The sequence below is a fragment of the Salvelinus fontinalis genome, chromosome 20 (assembly GCF_029448725.1).
Source record: "Salvelinus fontinalis isolate EN_2023a chromosome 20, ASM2944872v1, whole genome shotgun sequence".
In the NCBI taxonomy this organism is placed as follows: Eukaryota; Metazoa; Chordata; class Actinopteri; order Salmoniformes; family Salmonidae; genus Salvelinus; species Salvelinus fontinalis.
In genome coordinates, this window is record NC_074684.1 from 26,805,678 (window position 1) to 26,829,615 (window position 23,938).

A 23,938-nucleotide genomic window follows, 5' to 3' on the forward strand; every position below is an offset into this window, starting at 1 on the left:
GACAAATGTTTTTGTGGCCTCTTCTAGAATGTTCTCTTGGAGTGGACGTGCAAGCCGACGTTGTCATTCTGGTCGACGGCTCATACAGTATCGGACTGTCCAACTTCGCTAAAGTCAGATCTTTCCTGGAGGTGCTGGTGAACTCCTTTGACATCGGACCAGACAAGATTCAGATCAGCTTGGTTCAGTACAGCAGGGACGCTCACACTGAGTTCTACCTGAACACCCACCGCGATCTGAGCGCTGTGGTCAAAGCCGTCCGGACTTTCCCCTACCGTGGCGGCTCCACCAACACCGGCCGGGCCATGACTTACGTTAGGGAGAAGATATTCTTGGCCAACCGAGGATCACGGCCGAACGTGCCCCGCGTCACCATCCTCATCACGGATGGGAAGTCATCCGACTCCTTCAAGGACCCTGCCACCAAGCTAAAGAAAGCGGACGTGGAGATCTTTGCCGTGGGTGTGAAGGATGCCGTGAGATCTGAGCTGGAAGCCATTGCTAACGAGCCCGTGGAGACCCATGTCTACACCGTGGAAGACTTTGATGCTTTCCAGAGGATCTCCAAGGAGCTCACCCAGTCCATCTGCCTGAGGATCGAGCAGGAGCTCCTCAACATCAAGAAGAGAAGTGAGTAGTACCCTCTCTATATCAGCATGATGGAGCAAATGTTGTTAGTCAGTTAACCCAGGCCAAGTGTACTCAAGTCAAGCTAATAGTGATGGGATAAAAAAAAAGTATATAGTTACATATCGGGATACTATTTTTCACAATATATTGTATCGTATTGTCTTGACAATATCGCAATATTATTTTCGCGCTAGTTGGCTGTACCTGCACCAAAACTCCAGTATTTTTCCTTCATAGCTTGTTCTCCATTTTCTTTTTAAATAGGGAGCTAATTTGTTTTTAGCACTTATTTCCATGACTGATCAGAACTTGTTTTTTCATGCTCTCTCTTGTCTCTCTGCAGCAGACATATGGTGAACAATATGTTTGGAACATTGAATCGCAAAAAAATCACAGTATTGTATCCCAATACATATAGAATCATGAGAATAGTGAAAATTGCAATAAATATCGTATCGGCACCAAAGTATCGTAGGGCGTCATTGTAAATAAGACTTTGTTCTTATCTGACTTGCCTAGTTAAATAAAAGTTAAATAAATACAATTAAAAAGTAATTACAAAAATGTTGATAATATCGTATCGTGACGTCCCTGGCAATTCCCAGCCCTACAAGCTAAAGTTAAATTCCTTAGCCAAAGAGAATATCTTGCAAACAATAAATATTGGGGACGTTTGTGAATGCCATAGATTCTCACAGTAGATAATGTCCCAGCACCAAATCTTACCGAAGCCTAAGATGTTTATGGAAGTGCTTAGAGAAAGTATTTTTGCAATACTAAAGTAAGTGCTAGCATTCTTTGAATTACAGTAGGCAATGTATCTTGTTTCATATGATTCATATACCAAGCTATTTACACCAGAGTCGGATACACTGTATATAAACGGATCAATGTAAAGCTTACACTTGGCACAGTATCACACAGCTCCATATGGCAGTAGGCAATGAGAAGTTTTCCAGTGTATAACTTACATCCAAAACATTGGTCAGTTTTCTGGTTTTTGATTATTTCTTGATTTTGAACAAATAACCATGTTATGAAATACCATATACTTGGCTCATTTGATGAATTATGGCATAATTGTTCACCTTTTTTACAACTTTTTAATCAATCAAATTTTCATCAACTGCTCCTTTTTGTACATTTTGGAGGGAATAACTCTTGAAAATAACTCCACTCTACCTTGGCCTTGATGGTTCTTGACCTGAGAAATAGATGACAAAATACTATGAGTATACAGCATATGCTTGCAATTACTTCTGTTGTGTCACAATACCCTTTTCCAAAGTTGTCATCTTCTGTTTAGCAATGTGTTACACACAACCTCTTGCTCTCTCAGGGTTAGTAAGAGGACTCCCAAGTGGAAATATAATGCCAAATATTAGTCACTCTGCATTACATTGCCAAAAAGCATTCAGCTCTGCCAGTATATTGTGCAACTCACACAAGGTTTGATTACCTGTGATATAATCTTTATATACTAATCTATTATGACAACATGGAGTACCGTAAACATAGAAAACAATACAGGGATTTTCACTAATGGAATATAGATCATTGTTATTGTTTTTCAGGTTCCGTCTCAAATGGCACTCTATTATTCCCTATACAGGTCATTACTTTTGACCAGAGCCCTATGGGGTGCCAATAGGGACACAGGAATTAAGGTGCCATTTGGGATGCATCCTGAGTGTTGTGACCTAATGTTTAGTCTTCTTCTATCTCCTGAAGGCTTACTGCCACCGAGGTCGTTAACGTTCTCTGAGGTGGCCACCAGGAGCTTCAGAGCTACCTGGGAGACCGATGCCTTCAACGTCCTGTCCTACCTGATCCAGTTCAGACCGGCTGCTGACACCAACGGGGACTTTGTGTCCATGTCCGTGCCCGGGGACACGTTCACCGCTCTGCTGCCTCACCTCACGCCCGTCACCCTCTACGAGGTCAACGTCTTCGCCCAGTACGCCCAAGGAGACAGCTTCCCTCTGAATGGATTCGAGACCACACTAGATGGTCAGTACCATCAGACCAACAGATACCAACAGAGAAATAATTTAAAGCAAATGCCATAACTTCTGTTTTAATATTTGTATGACCTCTTACCCCATATCTTTGTAATAGAACAAGGAACAGTGAGTAACCTGAGGGTGTCCGAGGAAACAACAGACAGTTTCCTGGTGTCGTGGGCGCCGGCACCAGGAGCGGTGGTACGGTACCGTCTGACCTATGTACCAGTAAGGGGCGACAGCGCAAGACTAGAGACGGTCACTGTCGGCCAAGAGACCACCATCGTGCTGCCGGAGCTAAACCCCTTAACGACGTACCGTGTGACGGTGGCTGCAGAGTACCAGTTAGGCACTGGCGGAGAGATGCAGATCGATGGCACCACCAAAGAAGGTGACTAGGCATCTGCTTATGTAACAGTCACACTGTGCTTGCTTAAAGGGATAGTTTTTGGCAATGAGGCCCTTTATCTACTTCCTCAGAGTCATATGAATTTGTGGATACCATTTTTATGTATCTGGGTTTAGTTTGAAGAAAGCTGCTAACTAGCATTAGCGTGATTGCTAACAAACATGACCGCCCGCTTGACAACTTCTTAGACAATTACGCTAGCTATTTAAGACATTTCAAGCTGGGGAGTGATGCTACGAATCAAACTCGGTTACACCTAGCGTCAAGGGGTGTGAACATGCATGCCTATTGCATCAAACCAGTGATAATTCTTTCTACTTTATGTTCTACTGAGCTAATATTCTACCAAATCTTACTGTGTCATTATATTTTGGCGGGAAGTTAATGGAAGACATCACAAAGGGGTTAGCCTCTAAGGCGGGTATTTTTTGATACATACCAGAGGTCTGTGTGAGTGTGTGTGTTTGTGGTGAAATGTTGATCAGAAATGCAGGAGTTTACAGTGCCAGAGCCAAAGGAGCAAGGGAGGATGACGGAAAAATAAACCAAAAATTACTCCTATTCACCACGGCAACCACATTCTTCTCAGTGATTATCAGCACTCAAAGCAGTTCCAGCTCCTTTAAATGAAACAGCTGTTTGTTTAAAGGAGAAAACGTATCCTAGCCAGTGGCTCTTTCCCATCCAGCACCCAGCTGACTCCGAGATGGGTTTATGTTTTGTCCTAAATCTTCTTTTCAATGATGCCCTTGTTGTGCTATTCACCGTGCACTTTCCAAAATCTTTATATTACTTGAAGACTTGTGGTCTTTCCAATCTGTCTAGTGTAATAACAGACACCTGAGTTAATTGGTTATATGCCAGAACCTACACTGTGCCCAACAACTTCAACCTTGATTGACTCCTCATTGACAGCGTGGCTTTTCCCGACTCTTCTCTTTTAGGGCAGGGATCTCCACGGGACCTGCGGGTCTTCGACGAGACTATGTCCACCATGAAGCTGTCGTGGGCGGCGGCACCGGGCCGCGTCCTCCAGTACCGTATCAATTTCCATCCGTCGGCGGGTGGCGAGAGGAAGGAGGTGTGGGTGAAGGGAGAGAACACCAACGTCCTCCTGAAGAGCCTGCAGCCTGGCACTGAGTACGACCTGGCCGTCAGCGCACGCTACTCCTCTGGCCTAGGAGACCCTCTGAAGGGGAAAGGAACCACACTGGAAGGTAAGCAGAACAGAGACTTCCCAAAATAGGTACATTGTTCTTGGACTGTATTGGCTGGTTTCTGACTAAAACCATTTGTTATGGATTTTCTCCATTGACCATGATGCGCCAGGAGGATAGGCTTAATCTGGGTCTGGGGAACCAGTCCTAAGAGTCAACAGCACAGTAGTGTAGTGAGGCCTAAAACTCAGATCCTTTAGTGCTTCTAACTGTACTATGACAAAACCTGGGTCTATACCTGAATTATTGAATGGTGCTTTGAATAAAAACATGGCATTCATTTTCAAAGTTATGAGTTTGTCTTCTGTCAGTTCTCAGAGAGATTCTTCAAAAAGCTCTCTTTAGAAAGACGGCAATAATAAACAACCAGAGACAGAGAGAGAGAGGAGAGAGCGATGAGTCAGCTATCTGGTACATCTATAGCCTTTTTAGTAGCATTCAGCTCAGCTCCATCCCTCTGGAGGCTGGTAATCATGTTGTGTGATTGTGCTTTGTCTGGGGGTCAAGCTGTTTGCTCCGGAGTGCTGCCACAATAACACAGCTGGTGCATCACCTGATGAAATCTCCAGCTATAGGGTGAGAAGTCACCAAGCTGAACTGTGTTAGGGCCAGTGCCAGTCAGCTAGTCAAAGCTGCTTCCGTGGGGCTTGATCACACAGGATTGGAAGGGGGGTGGGTTGTATGAAGTCATTCTTCTCTCTCCTCTCGCCCTGTACCTTGTTTGTGAGGGCTTGCCTGTAATTTAATATTCTTGTCCACAATAATTGTGTCCTTCTGTTGCACTTCTGAGTGCAAGGAGTTGTGCAGACCTAGTTCTTTACTGTGGCCCACATTCAATGGAATGGACTTTGAAGTGGCATCAGAGTTGACATGAAGCAGAACCACTAGGCTCTATTAGACTGTTTTTGAAACAGTCACGCATACAGTACAGGCAGGAACAAAAGAGGAGTCTTGTACGGTGAAAATCTTAGCCTTTCGCCTTTTTCCACTGAATCCATCCCTTTTACATTCATGACAGGAGTTTGACTTTAGCCAGCATTCCTTCCCCAGGCTTTGGACAATGGTGCATATTTGACTGGTCCTTGACTTGGTGCTGCGATTGGGAATGGCTCCTGGTCCCAGAATGCATCTGAGCCTGTCATGGAGGCTAGGCTGATTGGGGAGGCCCGAGCCCCTGCCGGCCGGCTGACTTCTCCCCTGATGGACATGGAGTAGCAGAATCTCTGAGTTTGCTGACATAGCGTCCAGGACTCTCTCAGCTTTAGCTCCACAAAGCCAACACACACTGAACACTTTGTGCTGGGCTCTGCTGGGAGGCTAGGGTTTCAACCACTAAGGAGAGACTACGGTCCCATGTGGCTCAGTTGGTAGAGCATGGCACTTACAATACCAGGGTTGTGGGTTTAAGTCCTACGGGGGACCAGTACGAACGAAAATGTATACGCTCACTACTGTAAGTTGCTTTGGATAAGAGCATTAGCTAAATAATGTAAATGTAAAATGAATGTTTAAATTATTTGTCAGGCCCTTAAGGGGTCCTGGACCCGCAGCCTGCATCCCAAATGGTACCCTATTTCCTATATAGTGCGCTACTTTTGACCATGGGCCAATGGTGCACTGGTCAAAAGTAGTGCACTATATTCAGTATGGTGTTACGAGCCCTAGACCTGCCTATGCTGCTGGCCGTTTCTGTGGAGCCTCCAGTATGGCGAGGAACTCACTCCAGCACAGCTTACCTCAAGTCCCTGTTGCAGAAACGATGACAGTCTAGATGACCTGGACTTCACGTTCCTATTCTCACACCAAGGAAATCAATTGAGTGAGCATACTGTGCATTTCCCTCTAATTCAGTCTGTTGATGTGGCAGGAGGAGGATGGAATAATTGTAACAAAACAAATGAAAAGTGATGAGATGATGAATGTGAAAGACAGAGGAGGCATATGGAAAGTGTTACCTGTGAAAAACCTTCAAAGCTGCGTGTATTCTGGCCGCCTCCATACTGAGCACTCACCATCCATTTCCATCAGAGAGGGGTGATGATGGGGAGCCAAGACTGTGCTAGGAATTGAAAATAACCAAAGAGAGGCATCATGGGAATTGAATCAACGACGGTCATAAAGGTTACAGGCCAAGTCAAGAGGTGGTTTACTCTTACTGTGACTCAGGCTCTGTAGTTAGTAGTAGTTGTGTAACTGTCCTCCCTCAGGATATAGCCACTGAGAATCCCCCCTCTCGTTGGGATGAATGGTTCCCCCCTTGGCCCCTCTCCTACGGATGTGGGATCTTAATTTGATCACTCTGTTGCAGGAGAACTTTCCTGCAGTGCAGGAAATGTAAAACTTGTCGTGTATTTGAGGTTTAAAAATGCTTCTGAAGTATGTAATTTCCATTTTGAAACTTCAAACTTGATTTTCCCTCACGAAAAATGGATCAACTCCTACAAAAATACCCATGAATTACTGTATAATCCACATAATAATTCAAATGTCCTGTTGCTGCAGGATTATTTTCCTGCTTTAGCAAACTGGCTCAAATTAAGATCCCACATTTGTATCTGGCATTTGTCAAAGTTTATAAAGGTTTCAAGCTGCTGTTGTCACGTTCCTGACCTGTTTTCCTTTGTTTTGTATTCATTTTAGTTGGTCAGGGCGTGAGTTGGGTGGGTTTGTCTATGTTTGTATTTCTATGTGGGGTTTGTGTTCGGCCTGGTATGATTCTCAATTAGAGACAGGTGTGTATTGTTTGTCTCTAATTGAGAGTCATACAAAGGCAGCCAGGGTTTCACTGGTGTTTTGTGGGTGTTTGTTCCTGTGTCCTCACAGGACAGTTGAAGGTTAGTCACGTTTGTTGTTTTGTAGTTTGTAGTGTCTTGTTTGCTGTGTTCATTAAAAGATGGCTTATTTCCCTCAATCCGCATCTTGGTCCTATCCATGCTCCTCCTCGTCTAAGGGGGAGAACAACAATGACTGCCTTTACAGAAACACCCACCACAACAGGACCAAGCGGATTGAGGAGAGAGAACAAGAACTAAAGCAATGGAGAGAAGAGGAATGGAGTTGGGAGCAAATTTTCAATGGAGAAGGACCCTGGGCTAAGGTGGGAGAGAATCGCCGCTCTCGGGAGGAGAAGAAGGCAGCCACAGCCCAGGAGCGCAGGTATGAGGGTACGCGGCTAGCACGGAAGCCCGAGAGGCTCACCCAAAAATTTCTTGGGGGGGGGCTAAAGGGGAGTGTGGCGAAGCCGGGTTGGATACCTGAGCCAACTCCCCGGGCTTGCCGTGGAGTAAGAGGGCGTCGTACTGGTCAGACACCGTGTTATGCGGTAAAGCGCACGGTGTCCCCAGTACGCGTGCTTAGCCCAGTGCGGGCTATTCCACCTTGCCGCACTGGGAGGGCTAGGTTGGGCATCGAGCCGAGTGCCATGAAGCCGGCCCAACGTATCTGGTCTCCAGTACGTCTCCTCGGGCCGGCGTACATGGCACCAGCCTTACAGGTGGTGTCCCCGGTTCGCCTGCATAGGCCAGTGCGGGCTATTCCACCTCGCCGCACTGGCAGGGCTACGGGGACCATTCAACCTGGTAGGGTTGGGGAGGCTCGGTGCTCAAGAGCACGTGTCCTCCTTCACGGTCCGGTATATCCGGCGCCACCTTCCCACCCCAGCTCAGTACCACCAGTGCCTACACCACGCACCAGGCTTCCAGTGCATCTCCAGAGCCCTGTTCCTCTTCCACGTACTCTCCCTATGGTGCGTGTCTCCAGCCCGGTGCCTCCAGTTCCGGCACCACGCACCAAGCCTCCTGTGCGTCTCCAGAGCCCTGGACGCACTGTTCCTTCTCCCCGCACTCGCCCTGAGGTGCGTGCCCTCAGCCCGGTACCTCCAGTTCCGGTACCACGCACCAGGCCTAGAGTGCGCCACGAGAGTCCAGTGTGCCCTGTTCCTGTTCCCCGCACTCGCCCTGAGGTGCGTGCCCTCAGCCCGGTACCTCCAGTTCCGGTACCACGCACCAGGCCTATAGTGCGTCTCAGCCGGCCAGAGTCTGCCGTCTGCCCAGCGGTGCCTGAACGGTCCGTCTGCCCAGCTCCGTCTGAGCCATCTGTCTGCCCAGCGCCGTCTGAGCCATCTGTCTGCCCAGCGCCGTCTGAGCCATCTGTCTGCCCAGCGCCGTCTGAGCCATCTGTCTGCCCAGCGCCGTCTGAGCCATCTGTCTGCCCAGCGCCATCTGAGTCATCCGTCTGCCACGAGCCATTAGAGCCGCCCGTCTGTCCCGAGCCAGTAGAGCCGTCCGTCAGTCAGGAGCCGCTAGAGCCGTCCGTCAGTCAGGAGCTGCCAGAGACGCCCGCCAGTCAGGAGCTGCCAGAGACGCCCGCCAGTCAGGAGCTGCCAGAGACGCCCGCCAGTCAGGAGCTGCCAGAGACGCCCGCCAGTCAGGAGCTGCCAGAGACGCCCGCCAGTCAGGAGCTGCCAGAGACGCCCGCCAGTCAGGAGCTGCCAGAGACGCCCGCCAGTCAGGAGCTGCCAGAGACGCCCGCCAGTCAGGAGCTGCCAGAGACGTCCGACAGTCCGGAGCTGCCCTACAGTCCGGAGCTGCCGTACAGTCCGGAGCTGCCCTACAGTCCGGAGCTGCCCTACAGTCCGGAGCTGCCACTCAGCCCGGACCTGCCGGAGTCCCTCAGCCCGGACCTGCCGGAGTCCCTCAGCCAGGACCTGCCGGAGTTCCTCAGCCAGGACCTGCCGCCCCTTATCCCGGTGCTGGTCCTTATCCCGGTGCTGCCCCTTGTCCCGGTGCTGCCCCTTGTCCCGGTGCTGCCCCTTGTCCCAGTGCTGCCCCTTGTCCCGGTGCTGCCCCTTGTCCCGGTGCTGCCCCTTATCCCGGTGCTGCCCCTTATCCCGGTGCTGCCCCTTATCCCGGTGCTGCCCCTTATCCCGGTGCTGCCCCTTATCCCGGTGTTGCCCCTTGTCCTGGTGCTGCCCCTTGTCCCGGTGCTGCCCCTTGTCCCGGTGCTGCCCCTTGTCCCGGTGCTGCCCCTTATCCCGGTGCTGCCCCTTCATTTAGGTGGGGTTAGTGGGAGGGTGGTCATTGGGAGGGGGATAAAGAAGCGGGGATTGATTATGGTGGGGTGGGGACCTCGTCCACCGCCAGAGCCGCCACCGTGGACAGACGCCCACCCAGACCCTCCCCTAGACTTTGTGCTGGTGCGCCCGGAGTTCGCACCTTAAGGGGGGGGTTCTGTCACGTTCCTGACCTGTTTTCCTTTGTTTTGTATTCATTTTAGTTGGTCAGGGCGTGAGTTGGGTGGGTTTGTCTATGTTTGTATTTCTATGTGGGGTTTGTGTTCGGCCTGGTATGATTCTCAATTAGAGACAGGTGTGTATTGTTTGTCTCTAATTGAGAGTCATACAAAGGCAGCCAGGGTTTCACTGGTGTTTTGTGGGTGTTTGTTCCTGTGTCCTCACAGGACAGTTGAAGGTTAGTCACGTTTGTTGTTTTGTAGTTTGTAGTGTCTTGTTTGCTGTGTTCATTAAAAGATGGCTTATTTCCCTCAATCCGCATCTTGGTCCTATCCATGCTCCTCCTCGTCTAAGGGGGAGAACAACAATGACTGCCTTTACAGCTGTTGTCTGACCCTTAGGGATGTCATTATGATGTCATTAAGACAAACCTGCAGTGGGCAGACTGCACGGCTTTTCAGCACCTACAATCTCCCTTCCAATGGACCAGGGTCTAAAGAACATGATCCCAACTTCAAAAATAAAACTACAGTTTATTCTGACTGCGGTACAGAACTTTAGGCTCTTTTGGCTTAATAGTATTAGTGCTGGATGCGAACGCACGGCAGATTTCATCCCTAGGCTAGAGTTTTGTCTTGAGCATAGGACATTGCAATGTGCTTGAAATTTCAAGGCTATTTGAAATGTAAAATGCATGAACAAAATCAATCCCGCCTGATGTTGTGAGGCAACAGGGAGGAGAAGATCAAATAAAAAGAACAATAGTGTGTATATTTTGTTATGTTTCAACAGTTGATTATTTGAGTGGCTTATGCAGGCAGACATAAAATCACATAGTTGTTTATTTAGAAAATATTCCAAGCCATTGTAGTGTATATTCTTTGTAGAGAAATGTAAAGGTTAAGTGTAGTGTTTAAAAGAAAGGAAGAGAGAGAGTGTGAGAGAGAAATGGAGAGTGCTTGGGAGAGAAAGGGATATAGCATGTATCGACGCCTAGAGGAGGGGGTGTTGAATGTACTGTGGTTTTGTTCAGTTTTTCCTCATGATGGGCGATGGAAAAATGGGGTTGAGTGTGTTTCAGGTCGGGCTGCTGAGCGCCAGATTCCATGCGAGAGCTGTCTGTGGCCTGGGATTTCGAAAAAAATTCCAGACTCTCCCAGAAGTTGAAAAAATTAGCTTGTCCACAGATAAAAAATGGCCGTGGAGGGGTCCCAGCTAATAGAGGCTGCTGAGTCTCTGTGGTGGAAATGAAGAGCCTTCCCATGTGGACCGAGGCAGCACATGTGCAGTAAAATGAAGGAAATTTGAATTTATCCAGGACTGGAATGGGTTGCTTCAGAGGAATATTATGTTTGATAGATTATTTCTGGCGTGACAGTTGGAAAGACTTTTCCTGAACTCAGACACAGCTTACTTGTTGATCTTTAAAATTTAACACATGCTTAAAGTTAATCTCGCTCTCCTTATGATTTTGAGTTAGAAAAAATAAGTATTTCTTTCCTCCTGAAGTATATGCTTATGTTTCAATATGAAAGAGGATACACGTTCACATGTTGATTTGATGGGGAACCAGACGTTTGCATTTATCGGTTAGCTTGTTTGGTTTCGGTGGTAAGACTGAACAACAGAAGGCATATGGATGTGAGTCAGAATCTGCCTTACGTACTTGTGGTGACATGATCAGATTGATCACGTGTCTTACCAGAAAATAGCCAACAGTAGTTGTGCTCCTAGAATTACTCTAGAGTCTGTCTCAGACCCAAACTACTAGAAACCAAACAGAGGGTTTGATGATTGCATGACATGTAATCTTGTACCTTGTACCAATAGTTATACTGGCTGTGTTCCACTATAATCAGTAGTTATACTGGCTGTGGTCCACTATAATCAGGAGTAATACTGGCTGTGGTCCTATATAATCAGTAGTTATACTGGCTGTGGTCCACTATAATCAGTAGTTATACTGGCTGGGGTCCACTATAATCAGTAGTTATACTGGCTGTGGTCCACTATAATCAGTAGTTATACTGGCTGTGTTCCACTATAATCAGTAGTTATACTGGCTGTGGTCCACTATAATCAGTAGTTATACTGGCTGTGGTCCACTATAATCAGTAGTTATACTGGCTGTGGTCCACTATAATCAGGAGTTATACTGGCTGTGGTCCACTATAATCAGTAGTTATACTGGCTGTGGTCCACTATAATCAGTAGTTATACTGGCTGTGGTCCACTATAATCAGTAGTAATACTGGCTGTGGTCCACTATAATCAGTAGTTATACTGACTGTGGTCCACTATAATCAGTAGTTATACTGGCTGTGGTCCACTATAATCAGTAGTAATACTGGCTGTGGTCCACTATAATCAGTAGTTATACTGGCTGTGGTCCACTATAATCAGTAGTTATACTGGCTGTGGTCCACTATAATCAGTAGTTATACTGGCTGTGGTCCACTATAATCAGGAGTTATACTAGCCGTGGTCCACTATAATCAGTAGTTATACTGGCTGTGGTCCACTATAATCAGTAGTTATACTGGCTGTGGTCCACTATAATCAGTAGTAATACTGGCTGTGGTCCACTATAATCAGTAGTTATACTGGCTGTGGTCCACTATAATCAGTAGTAATACTGGCTGTGGTCCACTATAATCAGGAGTTATACTAGCTGTGGTCCACTATAATCAGTAGTTATACTGGCTGTGGTCCACTATAATCAGTAGTAATACTGGCTGAAGTCCACTATAATCAGTAGTTATACTGGCTGAAGTCCACTATAATCAGTAGTTATACTGGCTGTGGTCCACTATAATCAGTAGTTATACTGGCTATGGTCCACTATAATCAGTAGTTATACTGGCTGTGGTCCACTATAATCAGTAGTTATTCTGGCTGTGGTCCACTATAATCAGTAGTTATACTGGCTGTGGTCCACTATAATCAGTAGTTATACTGGCTGTGGTCCACTATAATCAGTAGTTATACTGGCTGTGGTCCACTATAATCAGTAGTTATACTGGCTGTGGTCCACTATAATCAGGAGTTATACTGGCTGTGGTCCACTATAATCAGTAGTTATACTGGCTGTGGTCCACTATAATCAGTAGTTATACTGGCTGTGGTCCACTATAATCAGTAGTAATACTGGCTGTGGTCCACTATAATCTGTAAGAGCTGTCGCTCTCCTCATCCTCAGATGAGGTGAGGAGAGAAGGATCTTCGGACCAAAATGCGGAGTCAGGGAAATAAGCCATTTTTATTACAAATACGACGTAGACTAAACAAAACAAAACACTTTCAAAACTTACAAAATAACAAAACGACGTTGACGCAACCTGAACATAAACTTACATAGACAAACGTAAACTCACGAACAGGAACGGACATCGAAACATACGAACAGCCAAACAGCCCCGATAGTGAATAACATCGAACACAACGAAGACATCACAGGGGACAATCACCCACAAACAAACAGTGAGAAATGCCCTACCTAAATATGACTCTTGATTAGAGGAAAATGCAAACCACCTGCCTCTAATCAAGAGCCATACCAGGCAAACCGAAACCAACATAGAAACAGATAACATAGACTGCCCACCCAAAACACATGCCCTGACCAAAAACACATAAAAACTAACATAAATAGGTCAGGACTGTTACAGTACCCCCCCCCCAAGGTGCGAACGCCGGGCGCACCAGCACAAAGTCCAGGGGAGGGTCCGGGTGGGCAGTTGACCACGGTGGTGGTTCCGGTTCAGGACGCTGTTCCCACCCCACCATAATCCATCCTAACTTCCTCCCACAAAGAATGTCCACCCTCTTTTTTCCCCCACACAATTCTCTTAATAATATATTTAATAAGGATAACACCGGGACAGAGAGATAAATCAAGATAGAGGGATAGATAAGACTATAAAGATAGATGAAGATAGAGAGGGAGATTAGGATAGAGGGGCAACTCCAGACTGAAAGGCAGCTCCGGACAGAGAGACAGCTCTGGACTGATGGGCAGTTCTGGGTATCCAGCCTTTTCAGGCTGAAGGGCAGCTCATGGCTGACTGACGACTCTCGATGCTCATGGCTGGCTGACGGCTCTCGACGCTCATGGCAGGCTGACGGCTCTCGACGCTCATGGCAGGCTGACGGCTCTCGACGCTCATGGCGCTCTGACGGCTCTCGACGCTCATGGCAGGCTGACGGCTCACGACGCTCATGGCGCTCTGACGGCTCTCGACGCTCATGGCGCTCTGACGGCTCTGGCTGCTCATGGCGCTCTGACGGCTCTGGCTGCTCATGGCTCTCTGACGGCTCTGGCTGCTCATGGCTCACTGGCGGCTCTGGCTGCTCATGGCTCGCTGGCGGCTCTGGCAGATCCTGTCTGGTTGGCGGCTCTGGCAGATCCTGTCTGGTTGGCGGCTCTGGCAGATCCTGTCTGGTTGGCGGCTCTGGCAGATCCTGTCTGGTTGGCGGCTCTGGCAGATCCTGTCTGGCTGACGGCTCTAGCGGCTCCTGTCTGGCTGATGGCTCTAGCGGCTCCTGTCTGGCTGACGGCTCTGTAGGCTCATGGCAGACGGGCGGCTTTGCAGGCTCATGGCAGACGGATGGCTCAGATGGCGCTGGGGAGACGGATGGCTCAGATGGCGCTGGGGAGACGGATGGCTCAGATGGCGCTGGGGAGACGGATGGCTCAGATGGCGCTGGGGAGACGGATGGCTCTGGCCGGATACGGCGCACTGTAGACCTGGTGCGTGGTGCCGGAACTGGAGGCACCGGGCTAATGATAAGCACCTTCCTACTAGTGCGTGGAGCAGGGACAGGGCACACTGTATTCTCAAAGCCTACTCTATCCCTGATGCGTGGTACCGGCACTGGTGACACCGGGCTGAGGACAAGCACATCAGGATTAGTAGGGGGAGAAGATACAGTGGGTTCAGGGCTCTGGAGACGCACAGGTAGCTTAGTGCGTGGACCCGGAACTGGAGGCACCGGGCTAGATACACGCACTACAGGGAGAGTGCGTGGAGGAGGAACAGGGCTCAGGATACGCACTGGTAGCCTAGTGCGTAGTGTAGACACTGTAGGTACTAGGCTGGGGCGGGGAGGTGGTGCCGGAAATACCGGACAGTGGAGGCGTACTGGCTCTCTTGAGCATTGAGCCTGCCCGACCTTACCTGGTTGAATGCTCCCGGTTGCCCGACCAGTGCGGGGAGGTGGAATAACCCGCACCGGGCTATGTAGGCGAACCGGGGAAACCATGCGTAAGGCAGGTGCCATGTATGCCGGCCCGAGGAGACGCACTGGAGACCAGACGCGTTGAGCCGGCCTCATGACACCTGGCTCAATACCCAATCTAGCCCTCCCAGTGCGGGGAGGTGGAATAACCCGCACCGGGCTATGCACTCGTACAGGAGACACCGTGCGCTCTACTGCGTAACACGGCGCCTGCCCGTACTCCCGCTCTCCACGGTAAGCCTGGGAAGTGGGCGCAGGTCTCCTACCTGCCCTTGGCCCACTACCCTTTAGCCCCCCCCCAAGAAATTTTTGGGAGTTACTCACGGGCTTTTTCGGCTTCCGTGCCAGACGCGTTCCCTCATAGCTCCGGTTCCTCTCTCCGGTAGCCTCCGCTCTCCTCAGTGCCTCCAGCTGTTCCCATGGGAGGCGATCTCTACCAGCTAGGATTTCCTCCCATGTGTAGACACCCTTTCCATCCAGAACATCGTCCCATGTCCATTGCTCCTTCTTCTGTCCCTTACTCCGTTTATTTCTCCCATACCGCTTGGTCTCTGTATTTTGGTGGGTGATTCTGTAAGAGCTGTCGCTCTCCTCATCCTCAGATGAGGTGAGGAGAGAAGGATCTTCGGACCAAAATGCGGAGTCAGGGAAATAAGCCATTTTTATTACAAATACGACGTAGACTAAACAAAACAAAACACTTTCAAAACTTACAAAATAACAAAACGACGTTGACGCAACCTGAACATAAACTTACATAGACAAACGTAAACTCACGAACAGGAACGGACATCGAAACATACGAACAGCCAAACAGCCCCGATAGTGAATAACATCGAACACAACGAAGACATCACAGGGGACAATCACCCACAAACAAACAGTGAGAAATGCCCTACCTAAATATGACTCTTGATTAGAGGAAAATGCAAACCACCTGCCTCTAATCAAGAGCCATACCAGGCAAACCGAAACCAACATAGAAACAGATAACATAGACTGCCCACCCAAAACACATGCCCTGACCAAAAACACATAAAAACTAACATAAATAGGTCAGGACTGTTACAATAATCAGTAGTTATACTGACTGTGGTCCACTATAATCAGTAGTTATACTGGCTGTGGTCCACTATAATCAGTAGTAATACTGGCTGTGGTCCACTATAATCAGTAGTAATACTGTCTGTGGTCCACTATAATCAGTAGTTATACTGGCTGTGGTCCACTATAATCAGTAGTTATACTGGCTGTGGTCCACTATAATCAGTAGTTATACTGGCTGTGGTCCACTATAATCAGGAGTTATACTAGCTGTGGTCCACTATAATCAGTAGTTATACTGGCTGTGGTCCACTATAATCAGTAGTTATACTGGCTGTGGTCCACTATAATCAGTAGTAATACTGGCTGTGGTCCACTATAATCAGTAGTTATACTGGCTGTGGTCCACTATAATCAGTAGTAATACTGGCTGTGGTCCACTATAATCAGGAGTTATACTAGCTGTGGTCCACTATAATCAGTAGTTATACTGGCTGTGGTCCACTATAATCAGTAGTCATACTAGCTGTGGTCCACTATAATCAGTAGTAATACTGGCTGTGGTCCACTATAATCAGTAGTTATACTAGCTGTGGTCCACTATAATCAGTAGTAATACTGGCTGTGGTCCACTATAATCAGTAGTTATACTGGCTGTGGTCCACTATAATCAGTAGTCATACTAGCTGTGGTCCACTATAATCAGTAGTAATACTGGCTGTGGTCCGCTATAATCAGGAGTTATACTGGCTGTGGTCCACTATAATCAGTAGTCATACTAGCTGTGGTCCACTATAATCAGTAGTCATACTAGCTGTGGTCCACTATAATCAGTAGTCATACTAGCTGTGGTCCACTATAATCAGTAGTCATACTAGCTGTGGTCCACTATAATCAGTAGTCATACTAGCTGTGGTCCACTATAATCAGTAGTCATACTAGCTGTGGTCCACTATAATCAGTAGTTATACTGGCTGTGGTCCACTATAATCAGTAGTTATACTGGCTATGGTCCACTATAATCAGTAGTTATACTGGCTGTGGTCCACTATAATCAGTAGTTATTCTGGCTGTGGTCCACTATAATCAGTAGTTATACTGGCTGTGGTCCACTATAATCAGTAGTTATACTGGCTGTGGTCCACTATAATCAGTAGTTATACTGGCTGTGGTCCACTATAATCAGTAGTTATACTGGCTGTGGTCCACTATAATCAGGAGTTATACTGGCTGTGGTCCACTATAATCAGTAGTCATACTAGCTGTGGTCCACTATAATCAGTAGTCATACTAGCTGTGGTCCACTATAATCAGTAGTCATACTAGCTGTGGTCCACTATAATCAGTAGTTATACTGGCTGTGGTCCACTATAATCAGTAGTTATACTGGCTGAAGTCCACTATAATCAGTAGTTATACTGGCTGTGGTCCACTATAATCAGTAGTTATACTGGCTATGGTCCACTATAATCAGTAGTTATACTGGCTGTGGTCCACTATAATCAGTAGTTATTCTGGCTGTGGTCCACTATAATCAGTAGTTATACTGGCTGTGGTCCACTATAATCAGTAGTTATACTGGCTGTGGTCCACTATAATCAGTAGTTATACTGGCTGTGGTCCACTATAATCAGTAGTTATACTGGCTGTGGTCCACTATAATCAGGAGTTATACTGGCTGTGGTCCACTATAATCAGTAGTTATACTGGCTGTGGTCCACTATAATCAGTAGTTATACTGGCTGTGGTCCACTATAATCAGTAATTATACTAGCTGTGCTCCACTATAATCAGTAGTAATACTGGCTGTCGTCCACTATAATCAGTAGTAATACTGGCTGTGGTCCACTATAATCAGTAGTTATACTGGCTGTGGTCCACTATAATCAGTAGTTATACTGGCTGTGGTCCACTATAATCAGTAGTTATACTGGCTGTGGTCCACTATAATCAGTAGTAATACTTGCTGTGGTCCACTATAATCAGTAGTTATACTGGCTGTGCTCCACTATAATCAGTAGTAATACTGGCTGTGGTCCACTATAATCAGTAGTATACTGGCTGTGGTCGACTATAATCAGTAGTTATACTGGCTGTGGTCCACTATAATCAGTAGTTATACTGGCTGTGGTCCACTATAATCAGTAGTTATACTGGCTGTGGTCCACTATAATCAGTAGTTATACTGGCTGTGGTCTACTATAATCAGTAGTTGTACTGGCTGTGGTCCACTATAATCAGTAGTTATACTGGCTGTGGTCCACTATAATCAGGAGTAATACTGGCTGTGGTCCACTATAATCAGTAGTTATACTGGCTGTGGTCCACTATAATCAGTAGTTGTACTGGCTGTGGTCCACTATAATCAGTAGTTATACTGGCTGTGGTCCACTATAATCAGGAGTAATACTGGCTGTGGTCCACTATAATCAGTAGTTATACTGGCTGTGGTCCACTATAATCAGGAGTTATACTGGCTGTGGTCCACTATAATCAGTAGTTATACTGGCTGTGGTCCACTATAATCAGGAGTTATACTGGCTGTGGTCCACTATAATCAGGAGTTATACTGGCTGTGGTCCACTATAATCAGGAGTTATACTGGCTGTGGTCCACTATAATCAGTAGTTATACTGGCTGTGGTCCACTATAATCAGTAGTTATACTGGCTGTCGTCCACTATAATCAGGAGTTATACTGGCTGTGGTCCACTATAATCAGTAGTTATACTGGCTGTGGTCCACTATAATCAGTAGTAATACTGGCTGTGGTCCACTATAATCAGTAGTAATACTGGCTGTGGTCCACTATAATCAGTAGTTATACTGGCTGTGGTCCACTATAATCAGTAGTTATACTGGCTGTGGTCCACTATAATCAGTAGTTATACTGGCTGTGGTCCACTATAATCAGTAGTTATACTGGCTGTGGTCCACTATAATCAGTAGTTATACTGGCTGTGGTCCACTATAATCAGTAGTAATACTGGCTTTGGTCCACTATAATCAGTAGTAATACTGGCTGTGGTCCACTATAATCAGTAGTTATACTGGCTGTGGTCCACTATAATCAGTAGTTATACTGGCTGTGGTCCACTATAATCAGTAGTTATACTGGCTGTGGTCCACTATAATCAGTAGTTATACTGGCTGTGTTCCACTATAATCAGTAGTTATACTGGCTGAAGTCCACTATAATCAGTAGTTATACTGGCTGTGGTCCACTATAATCAGGAGTTATACTGGCTGTGGTCCACTATAATCAGGAGTTATACTGGCTGTGGTCCACTATAATCAGGAGTTATACTGTCTGTGGTCCACTATAATCAGTAGTTATACTGGCTGTGGTCCACTATAACAGGAGTTATACTGGCTGTGGTCCACTATAATCAGGAGTTATACTGGCTGTGGTCCACTATAATCAGTAGTTATACTGGCTGTGGTCCACTATAATCAGTAGTTATACTGGCTGTGGTCCACTATAATCAGGAGTTATACTGGCTGTGGTCCACTATAATCAGGAGTTATACTGGCTGTGGTCCACTATAATCAGGAGTTATACTGGCTGTGGTCCACTATAATCAGTAGTTATACTGGCTGTGGTCCACTATAATCAGTAGTTATACTGGCTGTCGTCCACTATAATCAGGAGTTATACTGGCTGTGGTCCACTATAATCAGTAGTTATACTGGCTGTGGTCCACTATAATCAGTAGTAATACTGGCTGTGGTCCACTATAATCAGTAGTAATACTGGCTGCGGTCCACTATAATCAGTAGTTATACTGGCTGTGGTCCACTATAATCAGTAGTTATACTGGCTGTGGTCCACTATAATCAGTAGTTATACTGGCTGTGGTCCACTATAATCAGTAGTTATACTGGCTGTGGTCCACTATAATCAGTAGTAATACTGGCTGTGGTCTACTATAATCAGGAGTTATACTGGCTGTGGTCCACTATAATCAGGAGTTATACTGGCTGTGGTCCACTATAATCAGTAGTTATACTGGCTGTGGTCCACTATAATCAGGAGTTATACTGGCTGTGGTCCACTATAATCAGGAGTTATACTGGCTGTGGTCCACTATAATCAGTAGTAATACTGGCTGTGGTCCACTATAATCAGGAGTTATACTGGCTGTGGTCCACTATAATCAGTAGTTATACTGGCTGTGGTCCACTATAATCAGTAGTTATACTGGCTGTGGTCCACTATAATCAGGAGTTATACTGGCTGTGTTCCACTATAATCAGTAGTTATACTGGCTGTGGTCCACTATAATCAGGAGTTATACTGGCTGTGGTCCACTATAATCAGTAGTTATACTAGCTGTGCTCCACTATAATCAGTAGTTATACTGGCTGTGGTCCACTATAATCAGTAGTAATACTGGCTGTGGTCCACTATAATCAGGAGTTATACTGGCTGTGGTCCACTATAATCAGTAGTTATACTGGCTGTGGTCCACTATAATCTGTAGTAATACTGGCTGTGGTCCACTATAATCAGTAGTTATACTGGCTGTGGTCCACTATAATCAGTAGTTATACTGGCTGTGGTCCACTATAATCAGTAGTTATACTGGCTGTGGTCCACTATAATCAGTAGTTATACTGGCTGTGGTCCACTATAATCAGTAGTTATAGTGGCTGTGGTCCACTATAATCAGTAGTTATACTGCCTGTGGTCCACTATAATCAGTAGTTATAGTGGCTGTGGTCCACTATAATCAGTAGTTATACTGGCTGTGGTCCACTATAATCAGTAGTTATACTGGCTGTGGTCCACTATAATCAGTTGACTGTGCAATATAAATATGTCCATTGGCAGAAAGTGAAGTGTTGTAATGTCTAAAGGCTACTCTCTCAGTTTTCTTGTTTAGTTAGATCACATTTTGTATTATAATCATAAACAGACAGACAGAGCTTAACCACTCATTTAGTTTACAACCCCCTCTTTATGCATTGTTTTACCTCTGTTCAATTTATGACCAACAAGGCTGAGGGTGTGTCCATTGGTTTTGTTCGTTTTTCGTCGCAAACAATGTAACAAATACAATGGAGATCGTCACTGTCGTTCACAAACCCTCTACTGAATCTGTCATCTCTATAATCCCTATAGTCTGCCGGCTCTGTGCAGCACAAGATCCATGTGTCTTATTGCCGTAACATATGCATGGAAAATTACATTTGGTCTTGTTTTGTTAAACAAATCTATATGTTATGGCAAACAGGCTTCCCTTGTCTGCATTATCAAGTTTCACATTTTTAATGTCACGTGCACAAGGAATGCCTTTCTTGCAAGCTCCAAACCCAGCAATGCAGTTAGGAAAAGTGGTGAGATCACACAACATGACCGTTCTCTCCCATAGACCCATAGCTCCTCCCTCCCTCCCTCCCTCCCTCCCTCCCTCCCTCCCTCCCTCCCTCCCTCCCTCCATCCAGTATGTGAAGCAGATGTGAACTGTGGTGGAGCTTTAGTTTATTGGGAGTCTCCTATATGCCTCTCACCATATGTCACGGTGAGAGGCATGTTTGTAATCCTAGTTTAGCCCTCTGAAATGAAGGACATCAGGTTCCAAAAGGGATCCATTACCGCAGGTAGGGTAGCAAAATTCCGGAACTTTCAATAAATTCCCTGGTTCTCCAGAAATCCTGTTCTGGATTTCCTGCTTCTTCCCTTCTGATTCCAGGAATCCTCCAACTAAGATTTCGGGAAAATTAGGGAATTTATCGAAAATTCCCGGAATTTTGCAACCCTACCTGCAGGTACCTGACTTCATCTGTGAACCTAATGAATTAGTTGCACCACAGATTACTGTGTGGTCTCTCTGTCTGGGTAGATTACTGTGTGGTCTCTCTGTCTGGGTAGATTACTGTGTGGTCTCTCTGTCTGGGTAGATTACTGTGTGGTCTCTCTGTCTGGGTAGATTACTGTGTGGTCTCTATGTCTGGGTAGATTACTGTGTGGTCTCTCTGTCTGGGTAGATTACTGTGTGGTCTCTATGTCTCTATGTGTGTGTGGTCTCTGTGTGGTCTCTATGTCACGTGGTCCCGTGTGGCTCAGTTGGTAGAGCATGGCGCTTGCAACGCCAGGGTTGTGGGTTCAATTCCCATGGGGGGACAAGGGCTCAATTCCCACGGGGGGACCATGATGAATATGTATGAACTGTCCAATTTGTAAGTCGCTCTGGATAAGAGTGTCTGCTAAATGACTTAAATGTAAAAAATGTAAATGTCTGGGTAGATTACTGTGTGGTCTCTCTGTCTGGGTAGATTACTGTGTGGTCTCTCTGTCTGGGTAGATTACTGTGTGGTCTCTCTGTCTGGGTAGATTACTGTGTGGTCTCTCTGTCTGGGTAAATTACTGTGTGGTCTCTCTGTCTGGGTAGATTACTGTGTGGTCTCTCTGTCTGGGTAGATTACTGTGTGGTCTCTGTCTGGGTAGATTACTGTGTGGTCTCTCTGTCTGGGTAGATTACTGTGTGGTCTCTCTGTCTGGGTAGTTGTGTGCATCTGTGCTGCTCTCCTGCTCTCTAGTATTTTTAACTATGACTAACTGATCAACTATTTGTTTATTTGGATCCCCATTAGCTTCTGCCGAAGCAGCAGCTATTCTTCTTGGGGTCTGCAAAAAACACAAAACATGACAAGTAACAAAACACTGATACACTGATAGACAAGAAAAGTCGCACAAATTTCGAATACAACGATATACAAACAATGCAACAAAAAAATTATACAAACTATGCTGTCCTCTGGACACAGTTTCAATAGTTTCCATTTTGAATAATCCAATCAGTCCAGACGCTGTCAGACACATGTCTTATGAGCTTCAGCAGGGGTGTGGGGATCTGTCAGAAGCACTGATATGCATGTATGTTGTTTGCAGAAGTGCATACGATTTTTGGTTCTAAGCACCATTTTTACTTGTTTACACAAGATGATTTAGTGTTGAGCGCGTTCTTTTCTTTTACTGAGCAGTGTCGATCCAGATAGTGTGTTGGCACGTTGATTGATTATCAGCAACCAATCACTGTATCCTGTATCCTCTCCCAAATTCTTACCCAGAAATCTAATCTGTTTTCCTCCATGTTTGTTTCAGAACTGGGCTCCCCCAAGGACCTTGTCACCAGCGACGTGACGGACACCAGCTTCGCTGCGTCTTGGACGGCTGCCCTTGGGAACGTGAATATGTACAGGATCCGCTGGAAGTCCATGTACAGTGACGAGTCAGGGGAGAAGATGGTCCCTGGAGACGTCACCAACACCGTGCTGGAGGGCCTTACTCCTGAGACCCTCTACCAGGTGTCTGTCCTGGCCTCCTATGGCAGAGGAGACGGAAGCCCGCTGACTGGACAGGAGACCACTGATGGTACTACTGTTTATTACACATCATCCTCTGTTCGTAATGTAATCCACAGGATTACTCAAAATGACAAGCGTAATCGGATTACTTCCTTGGTTAGCCAGCATCTGCCTCGTCAGTTTATGCTGAAGACAGATCAGTTCCCTCTCCAACTCTGCTCGCCCAACCCCTCAGAATCCTTGGGAAAGTGCTGGCTCAACTTCCTGCTTCCTTTCTTCTTGATCTGTGCCACTGACTTAGTCTGGCAGGGAAACCTCTGTGTTAGATTTCAGAGATGGACACAATGTGTGTATCCCAAATGGAACCCTATGCCCCATTAAATGCACTACTTTTGACTAAGACCCACATGTTTCTGGTCAAAAGTAGTGCACTAAGTAGGGAATAGGGTGTTATTTGGGATGCAAGCAATGTCTCATCACTGTTAGGGATTAACAAAATCACTGAAGTGGTGTTGTTAGTTGCTGAGGTTTGAAGGTGTACTTGAATGGTTTTGTAGATCTGTAGAACAGTTTGAAACTCTCTTCGGGCCATCACATCAATTTTCATGCAATGGTACTATGGTATACCAGTGCCAATATGATAAGGAAAAAACATTAAAAAAATGACAAAATTCCATCCAAGTGCTCATCATCATCACTCTCTGAAACCCTTTTATCTTGGTGTCGGGTATTGTGGAAAAAGGCCATTTCTAAGACTCCCTTTTAAGCTCTGGTCTGCAGTGGAAAACTTGGGGTGGTGACAGTTATGATGCATTCTGTGTTCTAAAATCTAAGATAACGTCACTTTTGTGGAGGGG

The 23,938-nt window shown here is 46.4% G+C and overlaps 1 protein-coding gene across 1 annotated transcript in view; it reads left to right on the forward strand.

Annotated features, from left to right (window-relative positions):
* Positions 1-23,938, forward strand: part of LOC129817604 (collagen alpha-1(XII) chain-like) — a 107,013-nt gene that overhangs the window by 10,847 nt on the left and 72,228 nt on the right. The window contains exons 10-14 of the mRNA XM_055873031.1: positions 28-630; positions 2,362-2,640; positions 2,749-3,024; positions 3,987-4,259; positions 22,879-23,148. Of these exons, the coding sequence (XP_055729006.1) occupies positions 28-630; positions 2,362-2,640; positions 2,749-3,024; positions 3,987-4,259; positions 22,879-23,148 (1,701 nt within the window). The remainder of the gene's footprint in view (positions 1-27; positions 631-2,361; positions 2,641-2,748; positions 3,025-3,986; positions 4,260-22,878; positions 23,149-23,938) is intronic.